The sequence below is a fragment of the Lepisma saccharinum genome, chromosome 1 (assembly GCF_977018435.1).
Source record: "Lepisma saccharinum chromosome 1, izLepSacc3.1, whole genome shotgun sequence".
NCBI lineage: Eukaryota > Metazoa > Arthropoda > Insecta > Zygentoma > Lepismatidae > Lepisma > Lepisma saccharinum.
This window is the reverse complement of record NC_139229.1, coordinates 36069015-36083272: the sequence shown is the minus strand read 5'-3', so window position 1 is coordinate 36083272 and position 14258 is coordinate 36069015. Positions and strand designations below refer to the sequence as shown.

The following is a 14258-nucleotide window of genomic DNA, read 5'->3' as shown; positions in this document are numbered from 1 at the left end:
GCCGAACGTGTTTCGTGTGAGCCGTACGTTTCCTATGAATGAATTATTGTTTACTGATATTCCATGTGTGATCGACCAACTACAGTTTGTAGTAACTGTAAGTAAGAGTTGTCGAAATTTTTTGTCACCTATGCCAGTTACCTACTCCGTGAAGGTTTCTCTTAATTAGGGGTGGCCACAAAATCCGGATAACTAATATCCGGATCTCAAATTATCCGATATCTGTTTCGGATGCAATGGATACGAGGGTCACTATTTATATTTTGAGCCTTGGCAACACTGATTGAAGTTAGGCGCGATTTGACAATTGCACGGAATCGTCTGGCATTATTGACCATAACGTACTTCAAATGTTTTGTCAATAGCTTGATTTGTGTTATTTATGTTGCCTTGGAGATTGCGCGACAACAATAAAATGGAATTAACTCGTGAACATTTTCGTGCGATGATTTTTTACGATTTTCGACGTGGATTATCAAGACAAGAGTGCATCGATCAACCACTGTGAAACGTTGGTATAACGAATTTAATCGTGGCCGCCATTCGCTCACCGACGAGATTCGCGAAGGTCGTCCAAAATCAGTTGTTGTTCAAGAAAACATTGATGCTGTGCAAAACCTAATACTGCAAGATCGTCATGTGACATACTGTGAGATTGAGGCAACCATAGGAATTAGTTCCACCAGCATATATAAAATATTACATGATCATTTAGCTGCGAGAAAGGTATGTTCTCGTTGGATCACACACAATTTGACAAAAACTCAAAAAGACGCTCGCGTCAATTGTGCAAACAAATGCCCAATAAATACAATCGTGGTGCTTCAAAAGACGTATATAAGATTGTAACAGGTGACGAATCATGGATATATGCATATGAGCCGGAACGTAAACAGCAGTCGACTGTATGGGTGTTTCAAGATGAACCCAATCCAACAAAAGTTGTTCGTGCTCGAAGCACATCGAAACAAATGGTCGCCTGTTTTTTCGGGAAAACTGGTCATGTGGCAACTGTGCAACGGTCAACTCTGAATGGTACACAACAATTTGTTTGCCAGAGGTCTTCGGTCAAATACGGAAAACAAACAAACGCCGTCGGATCATTCTTCATCAAGACAATGCCAGCTGTCACACATCTCGTCTAACAACCGACTTTATGAAAAGTCAAAAAATCGAATTGATGGGTCATCCGCCGTACAGTCCTGATTTGGCACCCAATGACTTCTTCTTGTTGCGTGGACAACGATTTTCGTCGGCGGAAGACGCCGTTGATGCGTTCAAAAACCATATTATGGAGGTGTCTCAAGAAGATTGGAAAAACTGCTTTGACAAATGGTTCGAACGAATTCAAAAGTGTATTGACCATAAAGGAGAATACTTCGAAAAACAATAAAGCAGTTTTCAATGCCAAATTCCTGTTTTTTCATTGTTAGGCTCAAAATATAAATAGTGACCCTCGTAATCAAGATAGAACAGTTTTGATGAAGGATTTGTGGAAAATACGTACAGCGAAATACGAATAAAGGAATATGGTGATAGCCCGTAAAGCTGATAAATGATCAAACTGTCCGGATAATGCACACATTCGGATATCTGGATAATCCGAATATCGGATATCCAGATGTTTGAATTTCGGATAGAAAATTATCCGATATCCGAATAAAATTTTATCCGGATTTGGCGATCCCTTGTCTTAATATATAAACGTGTGCCTAAATACGTCAGAAATCCCTCTTCTCGAGATTTATAAAACTTAAGCCAGCTTTTTTAAATAAATAAATAAAATTAGACCATTCGCTTCCCAAGAAAGGAGTTATGAACCAGCGATGTGTAGATTACAAAGCAGCTTTTGTTAAGTCCAAACTCCCGGAAAAATTTAAATCTCCTTCCCCTTTTATCAGTTCCTCATTACAGTTTACGATTTCCAAGCACTGTAAATATTGCAGGAATTTTTGAAGTGTTCATTGAAGACTGTGGATTGTGTGACGGTAGGGAAGGAAGTATTGAAATCAAGTCGCATGTTTCATAATGACTTTTAAATTCAGTATTGTACGGTCAATATTGTAACAATATCATTAACTTTCAATGAAATCGTTACAATCCAATAGAGTTCGTGACATTACATATCTGAAATTATAGGGTCAGTTTAGATCAGTGTTCTGTGTGAGATGCCCCGAACCCAACAATTTTACTTGCAAATAACTAATTTTTTAAACTTCATACATTATGTGTCCTTGAAATTAAATATAAATAAATACATTGTTGCATAATCATGGAGTAATAATTCCACTACAAAATATTTGTTAAATGAAAATTGATGTGCAAGGTAAAAGGAGAACTTGTCGCGGCCGGGTATGATTGATGCCAGGGCTCGAAACCGGCCACGGCCCCCTGGTTTAGAAAGAGTGGTGTATATAATTCATCAATTAATTGTATAATAGCGTTAGCGTACAAAACTAAAGAAGAATCTCATTTAAATTTAAAACTAAGAATTTAAGTATCACCGATCATTTTCAATTGCAGTATATTTGTGAACGATCGATAAGTTACTCATAAGCACTGATCTGCAGGGTTTTTTTTTTTTTTCGGAGCCCAAATTTCGTATGGCTTTTTTGGAGGAGCGGGCCAGTGGGGAGATTAACAATACCCTACCCCTGTACAAGACATTGTCCATAGCCATCTTAAGGATTAACGAGTTGGCATTTCTGTTTTGTTTAGAAGCATTTAGAAAACAAAGCAAACCATTAGGATTATTGCAGGAATAAAGACTAGGGAATCGTGCAAAACGTTGTTTAAAAAGTATAGAATATTAACCCTCCCTTTACTGTACGTATATGAAATGGCATTATATGCGAGAAAAAATATGCCACGTAGCCCAATAGAACATTCATATAACACCCGAAATAAAGATCTTCTAAAGCCATACTTCACCAGGCTAACATTAGTTCAAGAAGGACCCGAACAGATGGCAATTAAAATATTCCATAACCTACCAAACGATGTAAAAGCTGAAGTATGACAAGATTCAAAAACAAATTGAAAAACTATTATTAAATCAGGAATATTATAGTGTTAGTGAATACTTAAATTGTAAATTATTGAAATCTTGTAATTATATATATATATATATATATATATATATATGTATGTATGTATATGTATATATATATATATATATATATATATATATATATATATATAATGTCTGAACTGTACTGAACCCTCCAAATATCAATGTATATGGTTTATACGGAGTAATAAAATTCAAATTCATTCTCGCCATACGGGTCGCTAGGTACCAGGGCTTGCTCCGTGATACCATCCGTTGATTAAAGAGTAGACAGACTGCCCACGTACCTCAGGGTTAAGGCTGTTCAGCTTCAAGGGCAGGCGCTGAAGCCAACCTCAATCTCCACCGTGATAAGAATAGATTTCATTTGGAAGCTGCTTCTGAACGTAAACGAAGCATTTCTCCTGCGATGGATTTACAAAAAATAATGATCTGAGTGCATTAGTGATTTGCAGCAGAGACATGGAACACGATTTAGTTTCATATCGGAGAAAAATCCCGTTATCGATCATCCGTTTAGTGAGGTCGAGGCCCTGTGTTGTAGCGCCCACTCGGTCTAGATCAATACCGGGTGCGTGGCTGGTCCTGACGTCAAACACGTGAAAGTAGATAGGGCGACGCCGGCCGGGAAACTTTAAACGAAACACTCCTCGATGCGCTTGGGTTCATTTAAATATCAAATCAGCTGGCCTCTTAATCCTTTCTGGGTGACCTTGGAGTGTTTTTTTAAAACTGCCCGGGAGCTTCGGTTCTGGTGTTTTACAAAAGCTTCAGTTTGAGAGAAATTTGAACGTCTTGCATACCGTGGCGAAAGGTGTTTTTATTGGCGGTCAATGCAAAGTCCCATCGCCGCTATTATCTGGCTTTCTAGGCGGGAGAAAGCTACTTCTTCAGGGTATCTATCATCTGGAAATCGTAGAACGTGGGAATTTATTTTTATACTGGACACTTCTGTGTTGTGACGATTCCATTGAAAATTAGAGAGATTGTTGCATCCATTGTTCGTGACTGTAAGAGTGCAGCCCAAGTAGGTTTTTTGAGGGGGGAAATACATTTTAAATGTCTGATGCACAAACTGTACTTCAGTTTTATATACAGTGAAACCTCGATTTTACGTTTTTCAATGAACTATGCTGAAAAAAACAACTTCAAATGCGAGGTGCATGTAAATCTAGGAAAATTTTACAATATTTTGCACCGTTATTGGGACCATGAGGAATGAATTTGTAATGTGGAGAAAATGTAAAGTCACGATTCCGCCCAGTAGAGTAGAAATTGTATGTTGAGAGGGAGGGGGGTCATGTTTCGAACTCCTTATCTGGAGTGATATTAGTTTTACTTGCACTATAATTCTTGACTTTTTAGAAAAAATAATTCTTTATCAATCATTTGGCAATACATTTCAAGTATTACATAGGAACCTGCTTCCCTCCCCCTACCCAAGTCAATTACTGTTCAGTTTCTCTTCACATTATTACCTTTCAAGTTAATCCTTGAAAAGTTACTTAAGTGGGATTCTAAGTGTGTGTGTTTAGCTGAATTTTAGTGACCTCAAACTAATAGTTTCAATTTGTTTGTTCTTGCAGAGCCAAAGAAGGATAAGACTGAGCAGGCAAATGGGTCCATCTCGCCTAGTGAGCCGGCACTTGCCAATCATCATCACCACCACCACCACCATCATCATCATCATCCGCAGTTGCTGCCAGCTCCGGGAGGAGGCGACGCTGCAACATTGTCAAGTAGTAACAGTGCCACGACGAGTAGTAGTACAAATAGTAATAGTTTTAGTGGTGTTGGTAGTGAGAAGCCCGAGCGACCAACGTCCCTCAATACCGGCGGTAAGTGTGGAAGTAAGCTGACCAGACGCCTCCTGTGTTACCATAGTGACCACTGTATGTCCCATAGCGCGTCACCGCCGCCACCGTCGATCAGTCCTAGCAGTCACAACACCATTCACAGCTTTGCCGCTTCACCATCCCAGAGACCCACAAGTCTCCCTTCTGCACTCTTGGGATCCAGGGGGCAGCCTGGTGAGTCTGCTATGTGTATCGTGTCTGCGTGCTGGGCTTTGCATGTCTTCTTTTTTATTTTCGATGCATTGTTTATTGTGCATTGTTACTCTGTGGCTTGTGATGTTCACACCTTATTTGGCATTCTGCATGTTTCAGTGCTTCTTCTGTTTAAGCAGAGGAAAATTTTGTAATAAATAGGTCACAGTCCTCTTCATAAATGCTTAATACCCTTTATGAAAATCCTGGTTAGTAGTGAAATACAATAGATATCTCACATGCCAACATTGAAAATTATACATTGGATATAACTTTTTTACAAGAAACCATTTAATAACTTCTTAATTTTAACCAAGTATGAAATATTAGTCACTATACACTAAATTGTATAAAATATATGATACTTCATCGTCATAATGTTTTAATAATTTGGAGAACTATTTTCAGTTTTTGAAAGATTAGGATGTAAATACAAGTAAAAATATTTATTGAATTATGTAGTAGGTTACTGTCAGCATAATAGTAAAAGCTTTCTACACCAGTGTGTAAAAAAAGCAATGCATTCACTTCCTTCTCATATAATTAATTTGAATATGCTCAATTCAATTTTTTTAGAAGAAAATAATTTTGGAATATTGTAGTAATTATAAGTAGTTCCTTCTATTTATACAAAAATATCGTACTAGTTCCTAAAGTAGATACTTTTAGTATGTGTAAATGCACACAGCATGTGTACATTTAGTTGTTAAATAGGTAAAAGGACTGTACATTGTATCTTAATCAGCATGCCAGTTGTAATTACATCGTATAAAACCATTCCAATCCGCAAATTTATTTGATCTCTATCTTACTCACTTTTTATATTTGTGGGTAAAAGTGAGGGTCTAATTAAAACTTAAGTCTACTTAAGCTTCAGTAAAATTCATAATTCTCTCCATTCAAGTGAATCAGAACAGTAAGAATTAAAACAAAATTCCCTCACTTTTCCAGACCGAGAATCAAAATTTTCCAGATCAAATCATTAGGGCAATTAAATATTTTTTTTTTCTTTTTGTTTGTTTACGAAGTGGACTAGCCAAATAAAAGGACTCAAAATGTCCAGGCTCCTACATTATCCTAAGAACTGTTGGATTGTAGCGTGCTTTGTTCCAAACAACAAAAATGCAGCTATAATAGGATTCTCGTATGTATTGAACATGTACAACTAACCCTTGAGATTTGATAACACTATTCATTCATTTGAAGAAAATAAAAAAGTCACTTAGTGTAAAATGTAGCCACAAGGATAAAAGGATTTTTTCATAAATTTATATGTACTAAGTGTATGTATGTATGTATGTAAAAGTTGTCAACTTATGCACTTAAGTCAAGTAGACAAAACTGGAAACTACTTCCCCCATGTGTCTTCATTTCACAACATTATGTGTGTCCCTTTATAGTAAACTCATCTGCTTTAATAATTTTTAGTCGGCACTAAGTAGAAATTGGTGGTATCATGATACAATCACATTGGGTGATACGCATGTTACGTGTGCTTTTGTGGTGTTGGTAATACCTTCTCCTTTTCATTTAAAATTATAATACAGGGTGTTCATAAAGTCCGGGACTTTATGATCACCTTGTACTTCCCCATATTCAGTCAAGGCTATGATTGTTAAAATTGTTTAATTCTAGGGCTATAAAATTTATCCTTGATTTCGTATGAAATGTTGGAAAGGCATATATTTTATACAGAAAATGGGGTATTGAATTGCTATTATACTATAAGGGTAGTGCATTTTTAAAATATTGGTACAACGCCATATGTAGAATTTTATGATTTAATGTTTTATGTGCAAGAATTTTTTAAAAAGTGGAAAGAGCCCTAGAAGTCAAAATTACTTTCTTAACACATGCTTCTGTAATCATTGTAATCTCACTTCTCAATATTTAATGTCTGACTTGTCAATATTCAGCAATTCACAGTGCCATATCAAAATTGATACTCTCTAGAATAAAGTTTATAATATTATGGTAGTAGTTTTTAACTTTTATCTGAACTAAGTATACTGCATGTTATTTATAATTCTGATGTAGTTAGCAATAAAATCACCATTCTGCATGATCATAATTTCACAACATATCCAAATGGAAATGTTTACTGGTGGAAAATGATTTGTCGTACAATATCCATACTGGATGTAATTACAGACTGGTCACATTCAGAATTCAGCTATATTTCTATTTATTATGAATGCGTTATTTATTCACAGTTCTATTTCAAACTAATACTGCATTACCATAGGTGAAGCGCTAACATAGGAGTTTGTTTTCTAAGATAAGTCCCACATAAATAAACAAATACAGCAAAAAAAAAATCACCATTTTCAATGTCATTAATAAAATAAGTAAAGTCTTTTTTTCAGAAGGAATTCTATATTTCACTTACTAGTATCATTTGGCACCAAATTTTTAAAAAATTCTGTTGTGTAGATAAATTTAATTTTTCAGTGGTAACTCTTTTCAGGCATGTGCATGATAAATGTACTGATCATAAAGTTATATGTAACTGTGCTGTGATAGAGGTGTCTATTGAAGGTTTTATTCTTGCTAGCACAGTGTTCATCACTAAGGTTTTCTTCAGGTGGAGGCAAGTGGGACATATTAGTTGGAAAATTGTTTACAATCCTGTATGTAGGTATATGTTATTTCAATTCTATTACAACTAAATAAAATGTTATGCAAACTGAAGGTAGAGAAGGGATAGATCAAGCTTTGTATGGCACTTTGTTTCCATTAGAAAATGGGTGTAGCCAAACAGTATTAAAATTAAATAGAAAAATATGTTTTCATTAATACGTTAGCATCTGTTCTATACTTGAACACTGCGGGGCCTGAAAGAATTTTAAGATAAAGTTTACAAAATATGAAATTCATCAAAACACAGAAGAATATTCTTGTTTATTTAAAAGAGACTTCTTAATAATCACATCCAAATAGATTTGAATTCAGTTTTCACTATACAAATCATAGTTTTGATGTGGTTCCCTCTTCTTCACTTTTGGTATTCTAATTCATGTTTTTTTTAGAAGTGTTCTTATGTAGATTTTTCCAATATTGTATGCTTAACACGTGCTGTGCTCATTCTTCATTAGGTTTCCATTCCTCTCTTGTACTTCTGTTTGTGGTTTTAATTGTATATGTGCAGTTGACAATTTGTGGCATTTTGTGCTTGAAGAAATTACTTCATTCTTCCAAATCATCTTTAGTTTATTTTAGGATAAAAGATTTCAATCTGTGCATTGTAGTTCATCGTAAAAGCTTTCAATAACAGATATAATTAATTAACTTTCATGAAGACTTGTATAGCAAATGACATTCATTATTCTACTCTATACACCACTTGGGTAATAGATATATTAATGTTCATTCAGTTGTCTATTGACAATTCTCCAATTTCTTCTGATTACATTTTATAAATGTTCATCTATTGCAGTCCTAAAAAGTATCTTAACTATTTCAAACATGTTCTAACATGTTAGCAGCGTGTAAGTGGATTCAGGCAGTAATAACTTTGAGAAAATATGTTCAAATTTGATATATGGTGTGAAGTTCGTATACAGTTGAAATTGTTGTGATGTTTTGTTTCATTTTCTTTGGCGTTTCTCAGAAAAGTGAGTTTCCGTGTTTTTGGAACTTTACATGGCATAATTGCAATCCTTGAAATTGAAACTTGAACCCCCACTAACCTTTGACCTATTCCTGTATTCATTTCAATTTTAATGATGTCGTAAAGAAGTATCTTTTGCAAATCTAGGATATATATGTGTTTAATATAGCATGGCTAACCTTTATGAAAAAAGTTTCCTTGCATAATGTTACCATTAAAGTGCTTAACCATTTTCAGATTTCACATTGTGTTAATATATTATAATTGCCTTTACATTTTCCTAGCTGCTAGATTGTTGCTTTTAATCTGTTTATTTACTTGGAAGATGTTATAATATGTGTACAAGTGAAAATTTAATGTTTAACCATTTATTTCCCAGATAAAAATAGTGTATTTCTTTTACATTGAGCATGAACTGTTAAAGAAATGTTTTTTCGTTTTTAGACTGTGATTTTAGACTTTTTAGACGGAGCAAAATTCAAACAGAGTACATTTCGTAATTTAATTCTGATAAAATATTAAATAGCTTCATTATATTACAGAAAATATAGTAGTTACATTAGAGATATAACTACTAACAGCTTAGTCCTTGAACAGACATTGATCATGAAATTATTTGGAAACAATTTTTCAAGTACATGATACTTTTGATTAATTTTCAGCAGAACTGGTCATAGTATAAATGTGATGTGTGTTTTTGTTGGATTGTAATGCAGAATAATTTGTAGTGTACTAAATTACAAATTACTTAATTCTACATATGACAGTTACAATTAATTACTCAAGGAAGCAACGTGCTAAATTTCACATGTATGTGGTGTGCTTATGTGTTCACATGGAAATCAAATAACAATATTAGCAATTTTTGTTTTCCATGATTCTGTGTTTGTTCCAAATCTTATAATTCAGTAACAATTTCCTCATATCAGAGACTGTATTTCCTATATTAATTACTTGTTAATGATTGTTAATCTTGTGTTGCTTGTATTATTTGATATTTAAAATGAAATCTTATTTTTAGTTTATAGCTTTAAACGTACATGTAACCGTAGCAACAAATAAATCTAAAATGAATACTTCTTAACCAATACACAGTGCTTTAATATTTTGATTTGAAAAGACTCACTATTTAAAAATATCTTTTGGTAGTGTTCCAAATGTAACTTTTTGCAAAGTAAATTCATAAGTAAAGATACATATAATAAACAACCAAATGTTGGGTGTAAATGCATTACCAAATAGTTTGTGTAAAAGAAAATAATAGTTTTGATTACTAGTAACCTTCATTAATAAAATAGTTTCCCATCTAATTGTGAAATTTAATGTTAATGCTTTACATATGATAGAGTACAGATATAAGTGCATTACAAATTATGGAATGACTACTTTGTTAGTAGGCATTAAAGCATTTTAAAAAATTATATTAAAAGTACAGGTTTTTGAGAAAAAATATTAAGGTACTTAAATATATTACATTTAATGTACATCCTTTAAAAAGTGAAACTAAATAACCATAGGAACTTGATCTGCATTGCATGTGCACATAAAATAGTGAAATTGCTGTTTTCCTTTTAGCTTTCTTGCAGCAGTAATAAAATATATTTGTTTATTTTTGTTTGCAGTTAAAAGTTTTTACATGCTTAAATACCTTGCTAAATATTTTTTTGTGCATTTTTTGTTGCTATTTTTGCCCAGTTTAGTTTGAGCATGTGCAGCTGCTATGCAATTTTATTTCAATGTTTTTATTTGTTCTTTTTTTTAAGCTGTTTGTGCATAAACACATAGTAACTTTCTTCTTCCGTTGCTTTACATTTAACATCATTTGTTACCCTGCTATTTCAGTATCTGAAGCCCAGATAGGTCCTCTGATTGTCACAACAGAGGTGGGCCCACCTACGGCCAACTTGGACACATTAACATTATCCGAGCTTCCAGAACCCCCAATTCCGCTGTCTGAGATAGGACCGATTCCCCCACCACCAATGTTTAGTTCCCCTAGCCCCACTCCCCTCCTGAAGGCTACCCGTGATGATACTGTTGGGAGTGGGGTACAGAATGCAGAACCCCTGGATCTATCAGATTATCAGTATGAAGGTAGGTTAATACAGCTTCAGAATATTTCTCTTTTTCAATTTGTCTTTTTTTTAAATCCCTCCCCCCCTCCCATCCACAATTTACTTTCACTTATTACAGGTTTGTGTTTTGTGCATTTTTTTTTTGTTTTCCCCTCTTTCTCTAGCAGTTCTGTGCTAGCATGCTTGGAGAATTGTCTAGCTTGTTCACCTGCTCCAAGGTAGTTGAAACAGGCATTTTTGATGTTCTTTCTTATATGTTATATTACATATATATGTGTGTGTGTAATTATTTGTTGTATCATTTTCTTGTTTCCATAATATGGTGTTACAAAACTGGTACATCGGAATGTTATTCATGCTGTTCTCTTTCGCATATACAGGGTGTTTCTGTGACCATGTTACGGATTTGCATGGATGATGGAAGGGAACAAATGCAACAAAATGAGATAGGGAACTCTGGTCCGGAAATGCTCCAGTCAAAAGTTACAAGCCAAAACCCTTGAAGGGCAGGCAACCACACACAACGTGCAGGGGAACCATAAAAGATGTCTGGGGAAGTGTGAAACAAACACAAAAGAATCACTGTAGTGGCTTTAATGAGTAGTAACTGCAGCCATTATTACAGCATTTGTTCAAAGTGACGCCCCCTTGCCTCAATACAGGCATGACAGCATCGCAATAAACTCTGTCGCATTCGCTCTAATATTCCAGGAGTCGTTCGGACCAGATCATCAGGCTGCAAAGATTCTTGCCAAGAGTTCCTCTACATTACTCACAGGTGTCTTGTAGACAACACTTTTGACATGACCCCACAAAAAAAAATTAAGTTGGGACACATCAGGTGAGCAGGCAGGCCAAGCAACTGGTCCGCCTCTCCCCATCCAACACTGAGGGAAGGTCTGCATCAGAATATCACAAGCACCAGCTACGAAGCGGGCTGGCGCCCCATCATGCTGAAACCATATGCGTTGATGAATGAGAAGTGGGACATGTCCCAATAACTCAGAAACACAGTGTACACTGGTCCAGTTAATCGTGGCAGTGGAATTGGTGTCACACTTGCCCCTGTTTCTCGTAATCCTTGCAAAAGTCTGGGAAACATGGTGTGCGCTGGATGTCTTCACCGTGGATACATGGTCCAATACAACCTTTCTGCTTCCCCACAGTTCCCATTTGCCTGTCCATACGCAAACACCATATCTGCCAGTTCCTTTACCGTATACTCCATTGCACTGATTGCAGCCGCGACACTTGTGCTTCTAGACTACACACGTCGAGTTTGACGTTATGTCTTCTCCAGGGCATGCACGGTGGATTCTTTCTGCCTTCTTTTATGGTTCCCCTCCGCATTGTGCATGGTTGCCTGCCCTTCAAAGGTTTTGGCTTGTAACTTTTGACTGGGGCATTTCCGGACCAGGGTTCCCCATCTCATTTTGTTGGCGTTTGTTCCCTTCCATCATCCCTGCAAGTCTGTAACACGGTCACAGAAACACACTGTATATAAGGTTGGGTAAAATCTGTAGGATTTGGTTTCAGTTTTGTCTGAGTTCTAGTTTTTAAGGCTTGACTGTACCTTTGGCCGATGCCAGAGAATAAGTTTTCGAATTTTCCTCTCTTTTCAAAAAACTGCTTTGATACTCCAAAATCTGAAAAATGACATATCCTTAGAATTACTTCTAGAGCATTCACATGAATCTTAGTGTGGTTTGCTTTCACTACTGTCTAGATATTCTCAATTTATTAGAATTACATGGCCTATTGATAATATGTAGACAACAGCAAAAGCAAACCACCTGAAGATTCACGTGAATGCTCTAGAAGGAATTGTAAGGATATGTAATTTTTCTGATTTTTGGAGTGACAGTGGTTTTTCAAAAGGAGAGGGAAATTTCGAAAACTGATTTGCTGGTGTCCGCCAAAGGTCCAGTCGAACCTTATATACGTGAATAGACAGGCTTATCAGTTTAAAGTGAGGTCCGAACTACTGTGTGCCTCCACTGAATACCAAATGTGCAACCCCTCGATTACAAGTTGATAAAAAATGTCACTCTATGAAGACATTTGACGGCTGATCACCAAGGACTTCAGGGCAGTGTGCTGTGTATGTCTTGCATTCTTGCAAGTTTCTATTGTGACTTCTCATGAAGGCTTAGGGGGTGGGGGATGGGCCCACCCACTTTAGTCATCCAGTCAATGATCACCCACTTCAGTGTAACTCACGTCCATTTGCTGCATATGGACAATGCACTATCGGAATTAAATCCTCCTATGAATGTTGCCCAACCATATGTATGTATGTGTGTGTGTGTGTGTGTGTGTGTGTGTTGTTGTAAGTAGAAGAAATTTCAAAAGGGCTGATAGCTAGTTCAGTAAGGTAAAACACTTTTTCACTAGCAGAATTGACTGAAAAATGACACCTGCAGAATTTTGACACTAATTTGTGAATATAGTTTCAAACTAACACCTTTTGTTGCACATGTTTTTCATTGAACAGCCACTAAAGATTCGGAAATTATCTAAATGTTAATGCAAAAGATTAGCAAACGTTGTGTTCCTGAAATAATCTATATTGTTTCAGGTGATCAAAAAAAGAAAAGGAGAGAGAGAGCAGTGAAAACACACAACGCAGTCCATATGATTGCATTTGTACATGTAAAGTGGTTGATGTTATTTCAAATATAACCTCACATATACGAAGGCCTATTTGGTCTATCCATTTAAAGATTATTTACATGCTAAACTATTGAAATTCCTTTTGTAAAGTAGGGGTTGAAAAAACATATTTTTGTCATTGCTCGACTCGCTCATAAAACACAGCATTCTTGCTCTTTAAGATTTTTGTGTTGTCCAGCTCTGCTTAAGCATTGGGTAGCGATCTTGTAATCTATTTTACACTTAAATATCAGTGCCTATTAAACATGCACATGTATAAAACTATCTACTATGTATGTAACTACACAAAATGTTCCACAATTAGAGAAATTACATTCTCGGGCACTAGTGATCATTGTGCAAGGACATTGCAATCTAACAATTAAAAAAAAAAAAGAAAAATGAGTGTGGTTGACATTTTTAAAGTTGAGTACAGACAATTCTGTTCCTAAGTCCTGCCAAGTAAGGTTGTCGGAAATTATAGTATAGCTTGACTGGCACATGGGGGATTTCTGCAAATAACTTGATAAATCATTCACAGTGGAACAAAAGTCCACTTAATGCATCCAAGTAATTTGTAAATATTGGAGATATTCTTAGCTAATGAAGCATTGCTTGATACAGTACTGAACTGTGAAGTGTATATATAAAGAAATGAAATGAAATAAGTGCATGCTATTCTTATACATACAGCTTATAAATGTCTGCCCAACTCCGAACAAGAGTTACTGCTTGTGCTCCTGCCATCAAAATATGCTTTGGAGTTTTTAACATGTGCATTTTAAATTTGATACAGACTTTTT

General features: G+C 35.6%; 1 protein-coding gene across 10 annotated transcripts in view; it reads left to right on the top strand.

The window, feature by feature from the left end:
- The window catches only part of LOC145994569 (phosphatase and actin regulator 2), a 535503-nt gene that overhangs the window by 496084 nt on the left and 25161 nt on the right, over nucleotides 1–14258 (top strand). For 7 of the 10 annotated variants that reach the window (XM_083130659.1, XM_083130631.1, XM_083130649.1 and 4 more), the window contains 2 exons: nucleotides 4657–5100; nucleotides 10571–10822. In XM_083130659.1, coding sequence (XP_082986785.1) covers nucleotides 4657–5100; nucleotides 10571–10822 — 696 coding nt within the window. The remainder of the gene's footprint in view (nucleotides 1–4656; nucleotides 5101–10570; nucleotides 10823–14258) is intronic. The other 3 variants (XM_083130677.1, XM_083130687.1, XM_083130696.1) reach the window with 3 other exon arrangements.